Source organism: Carassius auratus, chromosome 22 (genome assembly GCF_003368295.1).
Source record: "Carassius auratus strain Wakin chromosome 22, ASM336829v1, whole genome shotgun sequence".
Classification (NCBI taxonomy): Eukaryota; Metazoa; Chordata; class Actinopteri; order Cypriniformes; family Cyprinidae; genus Carassius; species Carassius auratus.
Window position 1 is genome coordinate 22051474 of NC_039264.1, and position 23264 is coordinate 22074737.

Here is a 23264-nt window from a genome sequence, read left to right on the forward strand (position 1 = left end):
CAGATACTATAATTCTATACTATTTTGTCTAAATAACACTGCAAATAAAATTGCCCAAAAAATGCTACAATTATTTTCTCATTCCTGCATCCCTGCACTTTTTGCAATTATTTGGTGGATAAAAGCAAATTTTGAAGAATTGCAAAAAAAATTAATTAATTTTGCACTAATCGGACTGATTAATATGATGTATCTTATGTTTTTATGTTTAAAGTTTACTTTGTTGTTTACTTTAAAACTATTTTGTCTAAACAAATAAAATATTTGTCTTTAAATGATACAAATTGTGAATTTTGTGCCTTATTTTCTCATTCTGCATTTTCTTTGTTACCCAAATGTGGCAATACATTTTTTAGCTTTTTGCAATTATTTTGTGGTTAAATAGCAAATTTTGCAGGATTGCAAAAAAAAAAGTAATTGATTTTGCACTGTGTTGTTTTGTGATCACATAAATGCATATACTGGAGTGACTGATTAATGTGATGAAAATTATGTATTTAGATTTAAATAATAAACAGTTTTCATGTTATGGCCGATAAACTACAATCTTTTTTAATACTAAAGTGAATTAAAGCATCATAAAACTATGTAACTGGATATTCGTTACAAAATGTCTAACATTACTTGTGGTTCTGTCATCTTGCAGACAGTGTTCCAGAAGACCTGAGCGAGCCCTTCTACAAGGACCAGTATGAGCAGGAGCACCTGAAGCCTCCGGTGGTGGGCCTGCTGATGTCAGCTGAGCTGTACTGCCGAGCAGGAAGTCTGATTCTGAAGAGCGACGCTGTTAAACCTCTGCTGGGTCATGACGCCGTCATCCAGGCTCTGGCTCAGAAGGGCCTGTACGTCACCGACCAGGAGAGACTGGTGACCGAGAGAGACCTGCAGAAGAAACCCATTCAGATGGTGAGAGAATCGGCTCTTTATGATTGTATTTCAGCGATCTTGAAACAGGCGGATCTTGTATATAATGCATAAAAAACCCCACAAAGAATATGATTTTGCATGATTTTGAATATGCATGAACAATTATATGAATAAATTTCATATCGCCCAGTATTCAAATGTGTTGTTTTGTGTTGTCTTTAAACCTAAAGCAAGCCCAAGATAATCATAATTCTCTCTCAGTTTTATCTCCTTTATCTTGTCAGTGTGTTCCCATTGTTTAATTGAAGATGTATTTCAGGCTCATAGCCTCTGCTTTAAAGATATAAAGAGTTCTGTTGTTGTGTGAGCGACTTCCTGTTGATATTTAATTACCGCGCCACTGTTTGCTGTGCCTCTGGCTTCCTCATTCTCAACTGAACACATATCATCACAAACAATTTCTGCGCTGTGATAATAACCATTTTGCATGGTGCCGATAATGATACTAGTTACTCCACTCTGTGCTTCCCATGATGAATTGGTTATTTTAATTATATTAAATGATCGCGTCACACTGCTGGTTGTTATTTCTCTACAAGTCCCCAAGCTTTTGTATCTGCATGTAGCTGACAGCATAGCTGCTCGCATTGATCCAGACCTTTCCGACTTGATCTCTACCAATGAAAATTTCAGCACCTCAAATTCAGAGCCCACAAATCCTCATTAGCAGCAGAAAGCCGTCCATCTGCCTGCTCTGCTACAGTAAGCTGCCCTACTACAAGATCAGTCAGTCTTCTTCTGCTTTACTTTAACCTGTTTAGCCTGGCGCTCCGGGGAGCTAGTTTTTTGGCTTTGTGGCTTAATAACCCTGAAGCTAAACCTTCATCTATGGGTGGGCGATATACCGGTAGACACGATTAACTAGTAGAAAATGATCAACCGGTAGAGAATTTGGACTACCGTTTCTATCGCGATGTAACGATTAACGATGCTGTTAGCGATGTAACAATTAACCGCAACCTGGTTGAAATTGATTTAAACGTGACAATTAAAATCGGTTGAGATGCTAAACAAATCATGATTCATTTAGAGGTAGGAGTTTATATGAATGCATGTCTGAGGGAACCTTATTTTGTTTATATTTTATGTATTTTATGTCGCTTATTTGTTTGATTTTGGGCTTGTTTTAAAATTTCTATTTAGTTTTGTTATTTACATTTACATTATATTTAAATTGTATCATTTAGCTGGCGCTTTATACAAAGCTACTTACAAATGAGGACAATAAAATCAATCAAAACCAACAAAAGAGCAATAATATTTTGGTATATCATTATAGTTATATTTCATTTTTCACAAATAAATGTACAGCATTTTGTCCAAGCAATAATAAAAGGACACTTTTTAGTACAAAATATGTCTTAAAACTCAAACTTTTGTAAAAATAAATAAAATAAAACTAGAATCGAATCGAATTCATGAAATCAAAATTGTGAATCGAGAGTTGAGTGAATCGTTACATCCCTAGTTGTTGTGCTATGTGGTCACAAAACCTTATCTTTTGCACTGTATTGAAGCATTGCAGTTAAAAAACAAGTGATTTTAAGCAATTGAAAGATAACTCATTACACTATATTCACAAGAGACCGTTTCGAAATGCAGTCTGGGAGGCGTGCACACGAAACATTGCTCATAGTGCGCAGGAGTATTAAACATAGTTATTTTTGCTGCTTATATAGCCAGGTAAATACATGCACTTTTATGTGTCAAAATGCCGGTCATTGCAAGTATCCTCGTAAACACAGTAATTAAGGTCTTAAAGTGTATCAATGAAAGCAACTTCAGCACTCATTATGTCTATTATTAAGGTAAAAGTTGTTCTTCTTTAATTTTTTGTAACAATTTACGCTCTTCCGGATCAAAAAAGCAAAGTTGAACAAAAAAGTGACATATATTCGTTAATTTGCAGTGGTGGCTGGAGAGTACGCTGGAGAGTACGCGTCTACATCATCAGTTTTCCGAGTTTTTCTTAGTATTATTCATGGGAATTAAGTCTTATGATCCATTATGCATGTCATAAATACATTATTTATAGCAAATATAACTATATCGATGTATAGTTACCAAGAAATAGAATTATTTATATCATGATATAAGATTTTGTTTATATCAATATCACCCATGCCTACCCTTATCAATGAAACACTAATTATACAACAATATGGACCAATATTGATGGACCAATATGGATTTTTTTTTTATTTCAAATTCCACTTTTAGAGGCCATTTGCTCAGCTTATCTCTTGTTTGTTGGGATGAAGTTGATGGGACAGTGTTTTGGTTGTGATGACAGTGGCCTGCTGTTTTGCAGAAACACATTAACAAGGTTTGACTGCACCAACTGAATGACTGCGGCGCTTTACCATCAATAATTCAGCTGGGCTGTTATTTTGGATGTGTGAGAGGCAAAACCTGTCAGAGTTTCATGAGGTGATCAGAGTTACATCTGCTTGTGCTTTGAAATGCTCTTGACTGTAAAGGGCTTTATCATACACTTTGTTTCAGTCTGCTTATGAGGATTTTCTCGCTGACCTTTATAATTGAACCGCATTTTACATTTAATTTATGTATATGACCTCTCTTGTGATTGGACGGTGATATGTTAATGTGTTTGTAGCTCTGTCATCATAGTGACATTCTTAGTTTGCATAAATGGGTTGGATATTTTGGAAATGTAACTCTTTAATTCAAACATGTAAGGAAAATCTTGTATGGAAAATATAATTATCGCTTTATCATCTCTCTCTCTCTTTCTTTCTCGCTTCTGAAGAAGTGTATGTGTTCCTGCAGCTGCCGCCCACCCACACACAACCCCGCATTCATTCTACATTATAGATTCACTCAGAAATACATACATACGCAGCTCACACTCTCACCCACATAGTCACGCCACAGTGAGAACAAAATGATCATAATAGCCTAAAAAGGGTTTAATCAATTTGATACCAGTCTGGTAATCAAACAGCACCTGTAGATGTGCTACAACATGCAGAAAAATAATATATATACACACACACAAAATACACACATATATGTACAATTATTTAAATAAGTGTAACTATACATTGAATTAATAAAATATATTAATATTATATATAGATAGAGAGAGAAGATTTGTACAATTACTTAAATTATTTTAAGTTATATCATTTATATATATATATATATATATATATATATATATATATATATATATTTAATTATTTAATATGTGTGTATGTGTGTATACAGTATATATATATATATATATATATATATATATATATATATACACACACACACACAAACACACATAAATAAATACAAAATTTTAAATAATAATATAAAATATTAATAATAACTATTAATAATTAATATAAAGTTTTGTTCCAAATGATTCTTCAATATTCATAAATATAATAACCCTGGTGGTTGCAAATATGTTTGGGAATAGAAATTGCAAAAATGCAAATATGATTGGGAATAGAGATATTTTGCTTATTGCAGTTTCTAGAGCTTCCAATAATTGTGGGCATTGGGTATAAGAGAAAAATATTTATTTCATAATGGGTTAAACATTTTGCCTTTTTTTTTATTTTTATTTTTTATGTGTGTGTATTAATTTGAGTATGTATAAGTGTATGTATAGAAACGTTTTGCTAGTTTTTCGGTGTGTAATGAGATTGATCCTTCATGTGGGTACAAACTGCTCAGTCCACAGAGATCAGTACCCTTTGAGAATGAGTTGTGCTTAATTTAAGATTAATGAATGTTTTGACAAGTGTAAATTATAACACCAGAGATGCAAGTATGCAGCCTCTTAAGGACATGATGCTATATCTGTCCCTGGCAGACAAAAAGAGAGAAAGTCATATTTAGCACTGTGGCCTCCTCGGGGATGGATCTTATTTACATACAGTACATGCTCAGTGGGGAACTGACAATGTGGCGGCACTGAGAACACTTTTATTTCCGGAGAAAATGCAGCGACTACATTGCTTAAAGTTCACCGTCTCAATTTTGAAGAGTCCAAGAACTCATATTTCATACAGTACGTAGTTTACATACATCTGCATGACGTGAACCTGAACTAAAGTTATTGCATTCGAGACATAGTCTTCTGCATAATTCACAAACCAGTGCCGTATGCACACTTGACCTACTTCCTGTCTCTTGATATCAGTGTTTGCCGATCGTGAATGGAGGCAGTACTTTTTGTTAGGTTCTTGTAAGTAATTAGATATGATTTGGGTAGATTCTGTGTAGTAATTGTTTGTATATTGACGCAGGCTTCCAGGGCGCACATGGTAATTGGGTATTTCCTGCATTAACACTTTTTTGAGATTCTGATTAATAAAATGGAAATCTCTATGTAACGTTATTGTACATTAAATTCTTCTATAATATAAAATATTATATTGGGATGCTTTATAGTGAGTAAAATAATACATTACAATTTTTGAGTGCACTATTCCTTTACTTTTTGCGATTAGGTCCATGTATTTAGATTTTATTTGAGTACATTAGATGCAGTTGATACTATACTGACGCAGGCTTCAAGGGCACACATGGTGATTGGGTATGTCCTATTTTTTTTTTTTTTTTTGAGATTCTATTAAAATGAGAATCTCTACAAATGTACATTTGTACATTTCATTTCTCTATAATATTAAATATATTATGTTTGGATGCTTGGTGGTGAGTAAATAATAATTCTAAACATTGGCTGAGCTACTTTTTGTCATTAGGTTGTTGTATTTAGATTTGATTCGAGGACATTCTGTGCAGTAACTGTTATTGTATTAATGCAGGCTCCCAGGGCACACGTGGTGATTGGGTATTTCATGCTTTCCTTCATTTTAACATTTTTAATAATTAAATGTGAACCTTTTCAAAAGAGAATTGCGATTTACTGGGGCAATGTAATTTGAATTCCTCTATAATATTAAATAGTATATTTGGATGCTTGATGAGGAGTAAATTAAAATGTATTTCTTTTTTAGGGTGAACTATTAAGAACGTGTTAGTTCTTGTAAGTAGTTGCATTTACAGCAAGTAAATTCTGTGTTATAATTATGGGCGCAGGCTCCCCAGGTGCACATGGTGATTGGGTATTTCCTGCTTTCTTGCTTCTTGAAATTCTTCTGAAAATTTACCTTGCATTTCCTACAAGAGCACTTCTGCTCAATGCATGTATGCTGTGCTAAGGTAACTGTGCTAAGCCATGGCACTTTATTTTCATTCCAGCTCCTGTTTATTCTGCTTTCTGTCGATATTCCCATGATATTCCCACATCCTAACGTGCTGCATTGTTGCAAACACTCATGGTAAGGCTGAAAAGCTGAAAGCTGTAGCTCTGCTCTGCAAGAGACGCAGGCATCCCCCGGCCTGATGCTCTCCTCTCCCCGCTGCTTGCACACGCTCTGTTGCCATAGCGATGCCCTGTAAAGGTGGGAGGCAGCATGCTTCAAGGTGGATCCATTAGTGCAAAGTGCAATTTAAATCCCAAAAAGCCAAGGTAAAAGTAATCTTCATATTGAGGATTAAGAGGAAAGGTTGCACGAAGCTATTTCAGCATTATTCAGGCCTTTTGCTTAGCTTGGGTCTTTCTTGGCTGGCAGCTATGATGTTTTCGTCCTCACCAATCAGACTCTGCAGATAAAATGTACCTCAACATGACAGGAAATCACTTTCTCTTATCTTAAACATTAAATGCTTGGAATATTTAAAGTGCCTTTTGGCTTTCGAATGAGAATGTCTAAGCAGGTTGATCAAATGTGGTTTTGTGCAGTTGATTTCTGTCTTAGGCTGCTCTAGAGTGGCAAGGGAGCCCCAGAGAAGAATGTCTTCAGCCCAACTCCAACAAAAGACTGTTTACAAAGAGCGTAAACTAACGTGTCAGTGCTGGTTTTTAGTGGTCATGGCTGGTATGTCTCATCAGCATAGAACAGTTTTAAATTTAGGCCAAGGATGAGGGGGTTTCCGTTAATTGACTGTGGGAAAGGAATGATTTAATCGTGCATGACTTTAAAGGAACACGCCACTATTTTCGAAAATAGACTCATTAACAAAAATAGTGGCATGTTCCTTTATATTGGGTATTTAATGAAACTGTGTATTTAATTGTTATATTATATCCCATCAGCATTACAGGCCAAATATTGGTTTAACTAGCTGTGATAAAACAATATTCAATGTAGTAATGCTAGGGACGCAAAAAAAAAAAAAAAAAAAAAAAAAATATATATATATATATATATATATATATATATATATATATATATATATATATATATATATATATATCTTAAGGGTTTTTTCTTAGTTTTAGTTATAATTTCTTTCTTTCTTTCTTTCTTTGTAGATCTAGGTTTGCTTTTTGTTTGCTGTTTGTAGGGATGCACAGGTATTTTTTTTTTTATATAAAAAATGATTTTCTTTCAAACACTAGGTTTGCTGTTTTGGTTTGTTGTAGGGATGCACATTGTGTGTGTGTGTGTGTGTGTACATATATATATATATATATATATATATATATATATATATATATATATATATATATATATATATATATATATATATATATATATATATATATATATATAAATCCTTTCTTTATTTCTAGCTTCCAGGTTTGCTTTGTTATAGGGTTGCACATTTTGGACAAAAATGTTATAATTATGTATAAATATAATTATACAATTTAAAAAAGTTAATTAAATCGTCGTATTGATATTTAGCATTTTGATGATCACACTAAGCAATGATTTTGGTTTCATTTCTGTTAATCGTACTGCCCTACCCAGATGTGAGTATTTCTGTGTGCATTTGTGATGCTGTGAAGATCAATATCTGCTGGGATTGGAAAAACAGGGCAGTGCTTTATGAGAAATTCATTACGGCACAGTTTCTCCTCTCTGCAAGCACGGATAAATATGAAAAAGTTGCTTTCGGACACATGGGTTTTGCATTATATAACAGCCTAATTTTGTATTTGTGGGCTGTGTTTGTTTTAGATCTTCAATGGGAACGTGAATATTAATGCATGATTAGAAAGAGCTTTCTTAGGGGAAATCAGAGAAGAAACATTTCATGGGTAAATTTGACTCCAGACATTGGTGATCACATAAAAAGCACGTTCGAATCCAACAGGCAACATAAGTCGATCTCACTCCCCATCTTATGGAGCACAAAAATGAATAAACCAATAAGTGGTTAATCACTCTTTTGAAGATATTATGAACAGATCTTCAACCCAAGCCCAAGACGATCAAATCATTGCACACACTCTGACCATTCAGACTGCAAAATGTTTAATCAATAAAAGGATTTATAAATGTAATCAGCTTAAACGAGAAGCTCAGCTCTTATGCAACAGACGGTCTTCTGGTTTTTTTCTCCATGTTGAGACGTGGGAGTGTCACAGCTCATGTTGAGAGAAAATCAGACCCACTCAAGTGAGAGAAACTGCTGACTGAACAGCATAACTTAACTCAGTGTCACTGGGATCCGTCAGAGCGAATCTTTCCATTCAACTGCATTCATACACGTCAGACGTGACGGAAAAGCTGCGCCGTGACATTTTGAATTACCTGTTCATCTTAACAGACACTCAGATGTACAGTGAAAGGTCAGAAAGTTTCCCAGGAAACAAAAAGTGCAGTGCTAAGGATTGTGTAAGATTTAGCACTCATCAAACAGGTATTGTGTGGGCTCAAAAAACAATGATTGTCAGGTGCGTAAACCAAAAATAAGAAGATTTAGCATTCAGCAGTCTTGATTAAGGCATTAAGGGACACTTAGCAAGCATAACAAGACCAGTGAGAAATTAGCAATGACAGTGAATTGCTTTAGAGACATTTAATGTCAGTCAGCCGGAAGGGCAGTCACATGAAAAGCATTTATTAGATGCGCTTGACTCTTCTTTCAGTGTTTTCTGAGACATTGTTTACCCACCAGTGTCTTTCACAAAACAAAATCAATATCTGTCTTGAGTGTTTTATCTCTCTCTGTGCACACAAGGCTTTTAATAGGACAGCCACTGTTTAATTTGTGGTCGATATGGGGGGGTGGTATTTTTCAGTTGCTTGTAGTTAGAGGTTATGGTGTCCATGATTGAGATGATCCGCTGTTTTGTGTGTTTCTTTTAAATGGATAAACTGAGGACGATGTTGAAAGCAGTTTTAGACGATGTGAGAATTTGTGATGCTTGAATTTTGCATGGGCGCGAAAGATTTCTTTGAGCAGGTTTCACAACGGATTCCAGTTGCTTGGGTTGAAAGTGTGTGAGCTGTGCTTCATACATCACTACACTATTAGCAAACAGGGATGCACAATACTGGATTTTTTCCGATATCCGATATACCGATATTTTTTCAAATCATTTTGGCCGATAGCCGATATGTTTGGAAACAGCACCAAGCCTCTCTTGTGTAGAGATTATAAATAATTCTTTTTAATTTTGGTAAGTTTTTGGCAAAAGAGTGAAAAAGAGTGACCACACTGCTGAAGTGATCTTATCGCTAGCACACGCTGAGCACATGTTGGCAAGGCATATCGGCATAATTTTTCATATTGGGCTGATGCCAATGTTTACATTGTACGCCATTGTCAGCCGAATCCAATACCATGCATCCTTATTCACAACAGATATTTTTTGTAGCAAAATTTCACCAAAATGTCACTAATGTAGTCCGTTTTTTATAATTTATATATGTTGAGGCCATGAGGACGGACCCCCAGCAGGAGCGACTGTCCTATCTCAGGAAAGATTATTTGTAATTGGGTCGAGCAACGGGGGAGCGATGCTGCCATTTCCAAGGCAACAACTTCTAGAGAGGAATGACTAACTGCTAACTGAGAGAGTGACAATTGTATATTTAGGAGAATGGGGCTTTGTCAGCAATTTAACTGTGTTTTATTGTTTTGTCGTTCACAGAGCGCTCACCTGGCCATGATTGACACGCTGATGATGGCGTACACAGTAGAGACGGTGAGTGTGGAGAAAGTGATGGCCTGCATGCAGCAATACTCCACCGATTACCCAGACGGAGACGTGCCCTATGACACAGAGGATGCGGTCACTAGCTGGATGAATAAGGTATTTTAGTGCTTTTATAAATCTTAAACTTGCCCACAATGCAATGCAAATACATTTACTGTGCCCTATCATCACCCTATACAAACTTTTAACGAATGCAGAGGATTGTTGCACTATAACAGGACTTCAGTATGTTATGATCTCTGAGGGCTTCTTTGAGTGTCAGTGAAGGGGCGTCCCAGGACTTTTGTTTACATTCCCTTGCAGGCCAGTTGTACAGGCAGCCTAAATCAAGACAGTACCGCACATGTACACACACATGCTAAACAGGCCATGAGGGACTGCAGAGAAATTTCTTTTTTTTTTCTTCCTGCCACAATGATATTAAATGGACATTTGAAAAAGTTTGCATGAAGGTTTGGTGTGTTTACAACATGCTTTTTACCATAATGTTGAGTTTCAGATTTATTCTTAAAATTTGGTAATCTTTTAATGACTGACTTTTGGCATAAACAAAACATGCTATGAATACATACAGCAAATCAGCAAATATATCTCATAAAAATTCATTTAATTTTGTGAATAATATAATATAATATAATATAATATAATATAATATAATATAATATAATATAATATAATATAATATAATATAATATAATATACACATTTTTGTCAAAGTTACCATGAAGTGCCCCTTGAGATCATAAATTAATATTTAAATAATAATTGTGACAGAAATAATTTGCATTTTTACAGTTCTCTGAAGTTAATTGGCATGCAACATGCAGGTAAATAAAATGTTTACATTTACCAAATATTTACAGATATTAATATACAAATATTTAAAATATTAAATATTCTTTAGTGTTTTTATTCATTTATAATATAAAATAATTGTTTACTTTTTTGTCAACACTTTTAACCCAAAATATTTATTCTTTTTAAATTATTAATTTCTGCATTAGCTTATCATAAACCCCCTGCAATCCCGTTTGAGAAACCCTGTTATATAATATATGCAATGTAATGTAATATAATATAATAATATTTTACTATTTTTGAGAAAACTTATAATAATATATTACAGTATACTATAACTGAATATGATATAATACACTTGCATGTAGTGAAAATAATGGCAGTGATTTTTTAAGCATGTAGAAGCTTAAAAGCTCCTCTGTGTTTTACACATTTTCAAGGTGAACGAATACTTGAAAGAAATCATAATGCAGGAGCAAAGGAGGATGGAGGCGCAGAACGCAGAGCCTGTTGAGAATCCAAAGGTAAGTGTGCACTTCCTGTTCTTGCTCTAAAGCAACAATGATTCAAAAGCCACTTTCATCCGTAGGAGGAATATACAGAAAGTGTCAGAGATAAAGATGGATTTTTTGTGTCATAATGAGTGTATGAACGTCTCTGAAATCTGCTTAAAACAACATTCTGCCCTCCAACTGCCAGTTAAATCTCTATTCTTCATGCTTTAAAACTCAAATATTTGTATAGATTATTCTAAAACTCAAGTATTGTGATACACCTGAATGCTGTACTGTACAATACAAGCCTGAATTACATAAATACAGTCTTGATTCACAATCTTGAACACAACAATAATGCAAAATATTTGATAATACTCATTTCCTAAAGATTTGTTGTCATTAATATACAACAATAAGAGCTAAACAGTATTAATAAATAAATGTTTTCAGTCTATTAATAATATTCACTGTATACGCTTTATTTTACGTTTAATGCTCAAAGGTGTTTAATATGAATTTACAATTAGGTGTCAACCAATTATCGGCCTGACAAATTATCGGCACTGATATTAAGCATTTTTATGGTTATCAGTATCGGACATTTTCAAAATCAGTTAGCAGATAAAATCATTTAAAAGCATTTAGAGAGAGATTTTGTCACACCCCATTAATCTTTACACCAGACATATATATCGGTTCAAAATATTGGTTATCGGTGATCTGTTATAATCGTATCGGTATCGTATCGGTTTCGGCCCTGAAAAACACATACATTGGCCTTTATTTAATAGGAGAATAGAATAGAATATAAAAGATTTTCCATACAGGAGGCATCTTAAAGCTGTCTTTAACAACAAAGGCTGTTGTACAAAGAATTAAATAAATTTCAATAGTTCAATACTTTATCTCCATGTCATTCGAATAAATAAATTTCTAAACTTATTTGTATTGTCTTCTTTGTATGTGTGGATTACTTGGGTTGTTACCGGCGTCTGGTGAAAATTACATGTCAACAGCACCTTTAGAAACATATTTACTGAGAAAAATTGTGATGTGTTCAATACTTATTTTCCCCCGTTGTATATCCAGAACAACCAAGATTATTCAGTGAATCAAATTACTGTGTAATTACTCTATGTAGACGTTTGAAACCCCCTAGATTTGTTAATCTATTATGATTCTGCATAAAAGTTGCCTCAGATTCCCCAGTATAAATGTTTGTTAAGTTGACCTGGGTTCATAGGACATGACGGATATCATCAGCCTTGTTGTCATGTTTTATAGCATGTTGCTGCGATGAGGGTATTTCTGACTTTGCTGAATCACAGTCTCGCGGCAGCATCCTGATGTGGACATTCTGCCAGGCTGAGCAAAACGTTTGCTGATTCATGTTTTAATGCTTCACAATCCATCTTACTGCCCCAGTGTGACAGCGTATTTGGCACACATGACAGGTGATGTCAGTCTAACCTTGTTTTACCTTCTCTCAGAGGGAAAGTAGTGAGGTATGCTTCTGTACGCTGCATCCTTGTTTAAACCCCTAGAGACCGCAAGCCTCTGCCAACTTCCCAGCACTGCCCAGAATCCCATCGTTAATGTAATAATGTGAGTCTGGTGAGGGTGGGTAATGTGCAGAGTCATCACACAGAAGTGTGCGGGGCGTCTGTCAGAGTTGGCCCACCCTGTCCTGAGGTCGTGGCTGGGCTGGGCATCTGACGCTAATGACAGCAGTCAGTTCTCAGAGGCGCTGTGTTCGAGAGACACTGCGGACACAATCAGTGCCGGCGAGGAATGTCAGGCGCTTACACAACACTATAAACATCCTGAAACATACAGCATGACATGAAGCGGCCAGACTGACACATAATATATATATATATATATATATATATATATATATATATATATATATATATATAATTATATTTTCATTTGGGAAGAGAGATGTACGTATATTTTATTTATTCATTATTATAATATTAATTTATATTGTTTTTAAAATTGTATAAAAGTATTATTGTGTGTTTGTGTGTAATTATTAATTAAAAATAGAATTTATATATATTACATATTTAGATATATTTCACATTTTAATTTTACAGTTCTCAAGCTAAAACTAGTTTCTAGACGTAATCCGCTGGTAAAAGACTAATCCTGTAACTTTGCAGTCTTCTTAGGGCATTCTGGGTAAAAGTGCATTCATATTGTGATTCACAGGGTTTAAAGTCTCTTAGATCAGAGAGCATCGGGTTTTCTCCTCATCAGTTTGGAGCCCTACAGTTATTTGGGCATGCTTTTGATGCCACTCCTCTTTCATTACAGTCATTTAAGCCTTAAAAATTTGAGAGAAGCTTAAAACTGTGAAGACCAAGAGCAGGAACCAGCCTGACAGTGACAAGCAAGCACTTTTTGGTGGCTTGGTTTTATATTTCTTTCTCAGTGATTCAGTCTAAGTGAAAATTCGAAAGTATTTTGTTTAAATAAACAAAAAATAAAACAATAATTAGTCAAATTAAATTAACTCTGGATGATGAAAAGCATTTCAATGCTTTTATATAAAATGTAATACTTTTATATTAAAGGTAAATCTAAATATAAAAATAGGTGAAATTAACTGCACAAAATAAATAAGTCAAATAAAATCCAATATTGACTAACAAAGGTTTACGAAATTGTTTGTTTTTTTGAAAAGTAATGAACATGCCTTAAGCTTCAAGGCATGTGGCCTGTTTCATAAAACAAGTTTATCAAATAAACCAGGCTTATTTCAGTTAGTCTGACTTATTGTCAGCTGATTTAGTTCAAAATAAGTCAGACTAACTGAAATAAACCTTATTTGGTAAACTTGTACAGGCCCCAGGCCTTGAAGCTTAAGGCATGTTTAACAGACAGGGCTTAGTTTAAGACAGGATTAGGCCATAGCTCAATTAGGACATTTAAGTGATTTTTATAAACGTGCCTTAAAACAAGAATAAAAACACTACTGGTGTCCCTGATTGATTTATTTTAAGATCAATCAGTGCAAGTTTCTTTCAGTTGAAACAGCTCAAATTTACATTTTAATCTGGGACTATGTTTGAGTCTTGTCTGTGAAACTGGGGCAAGATTTTCAAGGTTTGTCTTCTTGTAATCTGGTTTTTAGTAAAGATGATATCGTCACACTTGTTAATCTGATATGGATGTAAACACCTAATTGCGTTAAATAGTCTCTGCTCAGTTATGTAACTGCTGTTCCTCTCTCTCTCTCTCTTTCTCTGTCTCTCTCTCTCATTCGTCCTTTGACTGGCTGAAGTCTCCAACCAAGTGGTATATGAAGCTTGTTCCTGTAAGTGTGATTGAGAAACACCTTCTTTAATCCCGGCCTCTTCCTTCTCGTGACTCCATCGTGTTTCTGTTTCCATGATGACGCTTTCACATCGTCCTCAGCTTCATTAACCACGCAATAAACTGTTGACAGAGAAATATTTATATTAGGCTGAGCGAAAAAATAGATTTTATATCACCATCTGTTAAAGTTCCCTTATTTTCAGTGCTTTTCCATACACTGGTCCATCATGAGTTCTCTGCATGTTTATTATCAGATGTGTTTTGCTCTACTGAATCGTTTCTTTATGTCTGTTTGCTCCAGGTGCGTTATTATAGGAAGGAGCAGGTTCTGCCCAAGATGGTGCCGTGGATCCCTCCGGTGGATAACCTCCTGAAGGACAGCACAGATGGCTGTGCCCTCGCCGCCCTGCTGCACTTTTACTGTCCCGCCATCATCCACCTGGGAGGTACAGAAACCTGCCAAACCCTCAACATTACTGAGCACTAAATAATGCACGACGATCAGAAGGAATAGTGTGCAAAACCAACCGTATGCTGTTATTGTACACAGATTAGTAGTAGAAATGCATGTGATATGCAGAAGTCCAGGTTTATTTTAGTATCACGACTCATGGAGATATTTTACATAATATTTTGAAAATGTACGATAGACGAATGTAATGAATATACAATAAGAATAATGTTTTTTCCTAACATTTAAAAAAAACTAGTGCTGTCAAATGATTAATCGCGATTAATCGCATCCAAAATAAAGTGTTTGTTTACATAATATATGTGTGTGTGTACTGTGTATATTTATTATGTATATATAAATACACACACATACAGCATATATTTATAAAATATTTACATGTATTTACATTTATATATTCAATGTATTAATTTATATTCAAAACACTTTTTATTCTGGTTGCAATTAATCGCGATTAATCGTTTGACAGACCTAAAAAAACCACATATAATATAATATTATATTTATATTCCACAATATTTTACAAAATATTTTAGAATATACAAAAGCACATTTTATAACATTTCATTTAAAAACAAAACAATCAAATGTTTTCTTTTATATTTTTGTATTATTAAATGATTTAATAATACTTTGTATTTATATTAATACAAGTATGCTATTATCATATTTATTTTTCCCCCACAATATTTCACAAACATTTTTCATCAAACAATATCCACAATAATATTGTGCATTATTTTAATATTTTATATTATTCCAAATTATATATATTTTTTTTTTTTCACGTATATTTTTTTTTACAATAAGCACATTGTAATATCATTTCATTAAACAACAATTTCATCAAATGTTTATTACTTTTATGTTTTTGTATTATTAAATAACTTAATATATTGTTTTAATATAAATAAGTATATTAAAAATAATAATATTGTGGATTATTTTTACATTTTATATTATTACAAATTATAGTACTAATAAAAGTTTCATATTATTTTATTTGTTTTTCGCTATATTTGTTTTTTATATATATTCTGAGATACAATTGAATTGTATTCAAAATAGTTAATCATAAAAAGCAATATCTACAATAGTAGTGTGATATTTTTATATTATAAAAAAAACATAAAATAAATATTATATTTATATTTCCCCTCAATATTTAAATAATACTATGCAATATTTTAAGTTGTTATAGCCCAGACAAATGTTTTTGTTTCATAACATTTCACAATAAAACCATAGAAATTAAAATCTACGTAGACATTTTTTTTTTAAATCATAAGTTATATTGGGATTTGTTATGTAATCAGGCTATTTGAGGGTTGAACGTGCATGCAAAGCCTACAAAAAAATATCAGTTGACAAACTGTAAAATTATCTGCTAGGAACACTAAAAAGCTGAATAGTAACCTTTTGAAGTAGTCTATAATCTTCCTCCCCTTGGTTCTCTCGTATCTTTAACATCTGAAACTCTGAGATTGGATCATTGGAGGGAAACGAACTTGCGACTCACATATAATATTATTTTTAAACGTGCTACAAATCAGTTTCAGCCATTTTGCATTGAATGAGTGAATACAATAGTCTTCAGCTACTCATTTAGAAATCTCGACCGTTTATGTGACTTTAATCATCCTGAACTCACTGTTAATCCCATCACAGTGATGAAGAGGACTAGAGCTGATTCTCCACCTATAGCTGTGAAACCAAATGATGGATGCAATCCAAAGGCTAAAGTCAATCACATGACTGTCATGATTAATGGGTCTTTATCAAATCTATAAAATACAGTGTGCCGGATGATCTGTAAGCGAGTAGCAGTTTGAATCGTCTTTGATTTGCAGACATTTGCCTGAAGGAGACCATGTCGCTGGCAGACCGTCTGTACAACCTGCAGCTCATCCAGGACTTCTGCAAGCAACACTTGAACCACTGCTGCCACTTCAGTCTGGAGGACATGCTCTACGCTCATTCGTCCATCAAAGTAAGCCTTCAGATACAACTTGTGTCTCGACTTGGTTTCGGTTAGAAGCGTTTCAGAGCTCAAGACCTTAAGAGTCCTCCAAGTTCCTTGCCTTTATGTTTCATCGGTTGATGCTTTTATAACTCTAGGCCAAGGTTTGTGAAATTTTTATCGGCCACAACATATGCGATTTGGTGGGATGCTGTTATTTGGAGCCCTTTCTCGCACTAGCCCAAGCACTGCCTGTGGGAGTTGGCTTTATTCCTGTTGAAAAGCCAAAAGCATGAGGCTTGCCTTCAAACGCTGGTGGTGCTTCAACCAGCCTCCCAATGGAAGCAGATTCTCTAAAGACTGGGGCAGTTGACTGAAACAGCAATAAAATCACATTAAATATGCCTAGAAGATATTTAAATATAGAAATCATGGTTTATTAGAGAAGCTATTATGGAAATATCTCAACAGCCTGAGAGCTTTTTAAGCCTAAACCTGAAAAAAACATTTTTATTTATATTTTTTGCTTTCATTCTGTGCTTTTCTCTGGGAAATACCTCTTTCTGTGAGATTTTCTTCTTAAGATATCAAAATGTTCATAAGAAATGGAAAAATGTTTGGTTTTTGAGCTAGATACTGTCAAACTGGAGATCTTTGACGGTTATAAACCACTCTATGGACTTTCTTGGGATCTGATGAACGTGAAGAAGTTGTTGTTTTTTCATTCTGAATGTTATGTCTTAATGTCTTCAATCTCGGTCCTCTCTGGACTGGAGAGAAAGAACATCTGCTGCCAAGATGTTCAGTCATGTTGACCGAGAATCCTTTGGTTCTTCTTGGGACATTTCTGTTCCATCAACATGAAATAAAACGGTTGGTTTCGGTGGCTGTGAATGTGAAGACGTAGTTTGGCATTTTGTGGTAAAGATTTGGAAACATGGCCACGCTTATTAAACCACAACAAGGTTGTTCAAAATCCCCTTAGAAACTTTAAACAGAGAGCACTGCTACTGGAATCAGTGTTCCACGTGGTTTTTGTTTAAACTCTTATTCCACAAATGGTAGCACAATCACAGCGAGTTGGGTTTGATTGGCACCGAACAGCGTCTGGTTAGAGGACATGAGCAGAGTCTGAAACAGTGCCAGACTTCATTGCCGAATCTCAGAAATATGAGTGGAATTGAGAGCAGGTTACTGAGCTGTAACCTTGACCCAGTTTCTGTCAGAGCTAATCTAATCCCAGCTGCTTCCTTTTATTAAAATGTTCAGTGCTTCATGTGCTCAAATGCAGGTTTGAATCTGAACTGTATTGTGACCTGATCTCATTTCTGTCCAGGCTGCTCTCAACTATATAGTAAAAAGTTCATAAAATTACAAGTAAAAAATTAAATAGAAGATAAACGTGTTTAAAGAATTTTGATAAATTAATGAAAATGTAACATTTAAAATGAATGGTTTATTTATATATATAATTTTTTTTTTTTTTTTTTTTTTTTGCAAACTTGTCAAGGTCCTTTCTCAATGAATATTGGTTTATGCAATTATTTTTTGATTCTCCAAGATTCACCAATAATAAGTTGCATATTTTGAAAACAGTGTTTGAAGATTCTGTTGGCATGATGTTATTAAGGAATTTGCATACTGGTGAGGAAGCATGATAAAAAAATTTAACATTATTAAAAAATATATTATATATACCAAATTACCACTTTAAATTGATATCCTTAATTAAAAGCAACATTTGATTCTCTAAAACTAAAGATAAGCCATCTAATTATACATTTACGCCTTTTGTGTGAATAAGTATGTAGACAGGCAGATGGGGGAGAGGACACATGTGCCAAACACCATCTGGGTACAAACACGCGCCTGCTCCGGCTCCCTCAACCACTCAATACAAATGTTGCCAGTTGAACCCTTTATTTATTCTTTTAGCTAATGCCAGTAGCAGTGGTAGATTGGGTTTCATGATATGCCATAACATTAGTGAGGTTGTTTAATGTGTACGTTTCACCATGGAGCATTTTGACAATGGGTGGCTTTGTGTCTTTGTTAATTTACTTGTATGTGACATTAATGATTTTATATTATTAAAGGCGGCTGCAAATGTTAACAACTGATTCCTTGGATTATATGAATAAATGCTTTATTCATTTGGTTATATGAATTAGATGTGGCTTTGAGAGTCTAGAGCTACTCTAGGCTATAAAGAGAGTAAGGACTCTGTGTTGAAATGCTGAGGTAATGTCTTCTGGAAGTGGTCTCGGATAATTGCTGTGGTTGCCCTGTGCCTTTAAACTGCTAGATGTCAATTCTAGAATAAATTATTTAAAAAAAAAAAAAAAAAAAAAAAAGTGGGAACAGTGTATTAAAGGCGTTTTTCATCATGTCAGGAACCCTCTATGAATTCAAGGTCATGAATTCTGTAGTCTTGTCATAAAGATGTTGTTCGTAGTATGAAAAGTTTGTGTGCATTATTGGACCAAAAAGAAAAACTATACTGTATATACTCTACAGCATAAAATCCCTCAGCATTCCTTATATGTGATATATTTAATTAAATTTGAAGGAAAATGGTACTCTTGTCTCTGGGTGGTGTCTGTTCATGCACTATCAGGATTAAGAGAATTGCAGAGACATCTTGTTGGAGAGGAGGAATATTACACATGCTAATTTTATACGAGCATGCAAATTATTTTGGGGAAAAAAATGCTTGCGATGCAAGTTAATGTGTTTGTTTATTTTCAACAGAATAACTATCTTGTGTTCATGGCTGAGCTCTTCTGGTGGTTCGAGGTTGTTAAGCCGTCATTCGTCCAGCCTCAGGTGCTGGAAACTGAAGGTAGACTTGTATTACAATAGAATGTGTTTCCCAGAATAATTAGCCAATGGTGTTTACGTTTATATAATGACACATTTGTCTCGTCCTTTAAAGCACCAGCCCCTTCACTGAAAAATCTGCCGTCTGTGCCCATCTCAAAAGTCACAAAGAGAAGTTTCATGGAAAGACCTCCTAGTCCGGACAGACCAAGGTATATCAAAAGTTTCTTTTATTGAAAACTTTCCTTTTCTTCTTATTTTCTTTGAATGCCTTTTGAAATTCAAATGCAAAATTAGATGTTTATGTTCTTGTTTAAGTCTCCCTCTCCGACCTCAACCACAGACTTCAGGCTCAGGTAAAGTTAAAAAGACAAAACTAAATTATATTATAACAAAATATAAGTCTTAATTTGAAATGCACACAGTACTATACAAGTTATATGTGTGCTGTACAGGTGAGATCAAGCGATCAACCTCAATGTCATTTGTGGAAAGCTTCATGGGTACTTGGCCCAAAGAGAAGAAGTAAGTGCAAAATAATTTAATTATTAAAAATTAAAGGCATCAAATTTGAAACTAACTGCACTGGATACCATCCTCTCTACTTTCTCCAGGTCTGCTGTTCAGGGAGTGTCCTTTGAAATCCCATTTGATAAAGAGAGCACCAATCAAACACCCACTGGCCGAGGGATGACTCGGTCTGTTAGCACTGAAGGTTTTGGTTTCAAGATGCCCCTCGGCACCAGGGGCATCAAGAGAAACCTGTCCTTTCAGCCTGTCAATGGAAAGAACATGGGCATCGAGGAGGAAGGCTGTCCTGATAGCCTGTCAGGAAATCATAATGGCCGTCTAAATGGCTCAGGGCCACCTAGCATCGAAGAGGCTCTTGAGATCATCCACAACACAGAGAAGAAATCTCAAAGCCCCAGGTCCCATGCACCCAGTGAGGGCTTCTTTCTTCATCTTCAGAATAAAACTGAATTGAACCCTGAAGCAAAGGATGGCGAGCTAGACTCAGTTTCAGAAATGTCCACAGGGGTTGCTAGCACATCCACCACTGAAGTAGACACCGGCATACATGTGCGGACGGAGGACATCCAAGAGACCCTAGATGAGGACTCATCTCTTAGGGACTGTACTGTCAGTATGGAGCTTGATACGGATCAAGACTTTGAGGCAAGAGCTTGCCATAGCCAGGGCTCTACAAGCCCATGTCCCAGTAGCTTAAGCAGCAAGTCCCCTGCCGGAAGTACCCCTGCTTTTACCCCTGGGATTAAGATGACCAGCTTTGCTGAGCAGAAATTCCGTAAACTGAATCCAAACATGGAGGCCAAAGGTGTTGCATCCCAAAGTACAACACCAGACAGTTCAGATCTCGGCATTCCTCACTCCGTTTCCTGGGCTCCTTCACCTGAGATCAGCCCTGTACATCAGCCATCCAAGGATCCAGCCCAGGCCATGGCTGCGGAAATGGTGCAGCTGCGCATGAGACTTGAAGAGAAGCGTCGAGCCATTGAGGCTCAGAAGAAGAAAGTAGAGGCGGCTTTCACCCGGCACCGTCAGAAGATGGGACGCAGTGCTTTTCTCACAGTTGTTAAGAGGAAAGGAGTAGAGGGCACCTCACCTTCTCAAGAGGACACTCCCAGCTCAGAGGAAAGCAAGACGCCAGTGGAGACACCTCAGCCCGTCAAGTCTCCGGTGAAGTCTGCGGGTGAGGACGGTACATCCGAGGCGGACCTGATGGAATACACACGGTCCATTGAGAAGCTCAATGCTTCCCTGAGCTTCTTGCAGAGTGAGATGCAGCGGCTGGCCCAGCAGCAGGAGGTCATCATGCAGATGCGGGAGCAACAGGCTTGGGTTGTGTCGCCACCTCAACCTTCACCACAGAAGCAGGTGCGAGAGCTCAGAGGGAGTGGGGCACGCTCCTCAGGTTCTCCCTCACCTGCGGATTCTCCTGGAGCTACGCACCGTTCCCCTACAAACCTTAAGAGGAAGTCTGCTTCTTTCCATTCCAAGACACCAAGGACACCCAGACCCAGTGAGCTAAAGATCGCTCCCTTTAACCGAGTCCTGACCGCTCCACAGTCGGTGGACAGCATACCACGATTGAGAAGGTTCTCCCCATCTCAGTCTGTGTCCTGCTCATTTTCTTATTTGGGGAAAGAGAAGAAACCACCACCAGGAGCTGAGGCCACAGACAAGGACATAGAGCAAGGCCTTGAGTTGTTGTCGATTGAATGTTCTGCTGGTTCCATCAAATCCCCAACCAAAGAAACCCAACAGGCTGTAACTGAAGACGCTCACTTGTCAGCCAAGGAGCCAGTAGATAGGGGACAGGAGAGCAAGATGGAGAACGAACCAAATGAGGAAAGGGAACAGCTGAAGAAGCCAACAAATGAGATCAAGCCAGCTCTGGAATCTAGTGTGGCAGAGGTTTTGTCGCAGATTGTAATGGAGACCGTCATTGTCACTCCCACTGAGCCAGTTGACATCACCCATCAGACCAACAAAAATTTGATTGAGGTTCCACTGTCTGTTCTCAAGCCCCTGGATGGACGGGCGTTGGAAGAGGAAGGCGAGAAGGAGACTTCAGGGGAAAATCTAGATGATGAGCAGAAAATGTGCTGTGGATTCTTTTTCAAGGTAGATATGAATTTCAGAGGATCCTTGTCTTAATCTGTAGATTAAGAAAGCTCTTTGTAAATAAAATCTACAACAAGAATGCTAAGGCAAGTGTCACTATTGCTATAGGCTTATTGTTAGCAATTTGAACTTAAAGGGAAGGTTCACTCAAAAATTCAGAACAAAAATTACGATATTTCTAATGCGATCCGAGAGCTCTCTGACCCCAAGCAACATAACTACCATGTTGAAGGCCCAGAAAGGTAGTAAGGACATTGTTAAAATAAGATGCTTTCACACAACATAGTTCTAGGAACTAGCCAGCATGGTGGTTCCCGGAGAACCAATTTTTCCCCCTGGCTGTTTTCCTGGTTTCATATGCTCTGGTAGCAGGAACTCTGATGTGGCCCAGGTGATATCTTTATTCGTGGGATTTACAAACATCAACCAACAGGGCTCCAAACTGTGACTAAAACGGTTGCGACCAAAAATAATAAATTGCGAGTAAGGTTTTTGCTGAGGACGCCACTGGCGACTAGGCCTGTGTATTTACATGTTTTAACTTAAATTTTAATGTAATGCTTTTTTTCCTGATTGTTTTGCAATTGCAGAATTTGCTTTGTATAAATAACAGGCTGAAAGTTTGAAAGACATACACTCTTAAAAATAAAGGTGCTTAAAAGTTAAAAGTTCTTCACAGAACCATTTTCGGTTCCACAAAGAACCAATTTAAAAAAAACATTCAGTCAAAAGTTCTTTAAAGAACTATCTCTTTGTTAACTTTGTATAATCTGAAGAACCTTCTTTTGCCACAAAAAAACCTTCTGTGAAAACAAATAACTACTTTATTCAACA

General features: G+C 35.9%; 1 protein-coding gene across 8 annotated transcripts in view; it reads left to right on the top strand.

The window, feature by feature from the left end:
• Nucleotides 1–23264, top strand: part of LOC113040011 (calmodulin-regulated spectrin-associated protein 2-like) — a 34362-nt gene that overhangs the window by 5723 nt on the left and 5375 nt on the right. For 6 of the 8 annotated variants that reach the window (XM_026198191.1, XM_026198192.1, XM_026198193.1 and 3 more), the window contains exons 2-12: nt 647–906; nt 9845–10006; nt 11149–11232; nt 14498–14530; nt 14834–14978; nt 16855–16994; nt 19716–19806; nt 19900–19996; nt 20103–20140; nt 20240–20309; nt 20399–22430. In XM_026198191.1, coding sequence (XP_026053976.1) covers nt 647–906; nt 9845–10006; nt 11149–11232; nt 14498–14530; nt 14834–14978; nt 16855–16994; nt 19716–19806; nt 19900–19996; nt 20103–20140; nt 20240–20309; nt 20399–22430 — 3152 coding nt within the window. The remainder of the gene's footprint in view (nt 1–646; nt 907–9844; nt 10007–11148; nt 11233–14497; nt 14531–14833; nt 14979–16854; nt 16995–19715; nt 19807–19899; nt 19997–20102; nt 20141–20239; nt 20310–20398; nt 22431–23264) is intronic. The other 2 variants (XM_026198197.1, XM_026198198.1) reach the window with 1 other exon arrangement.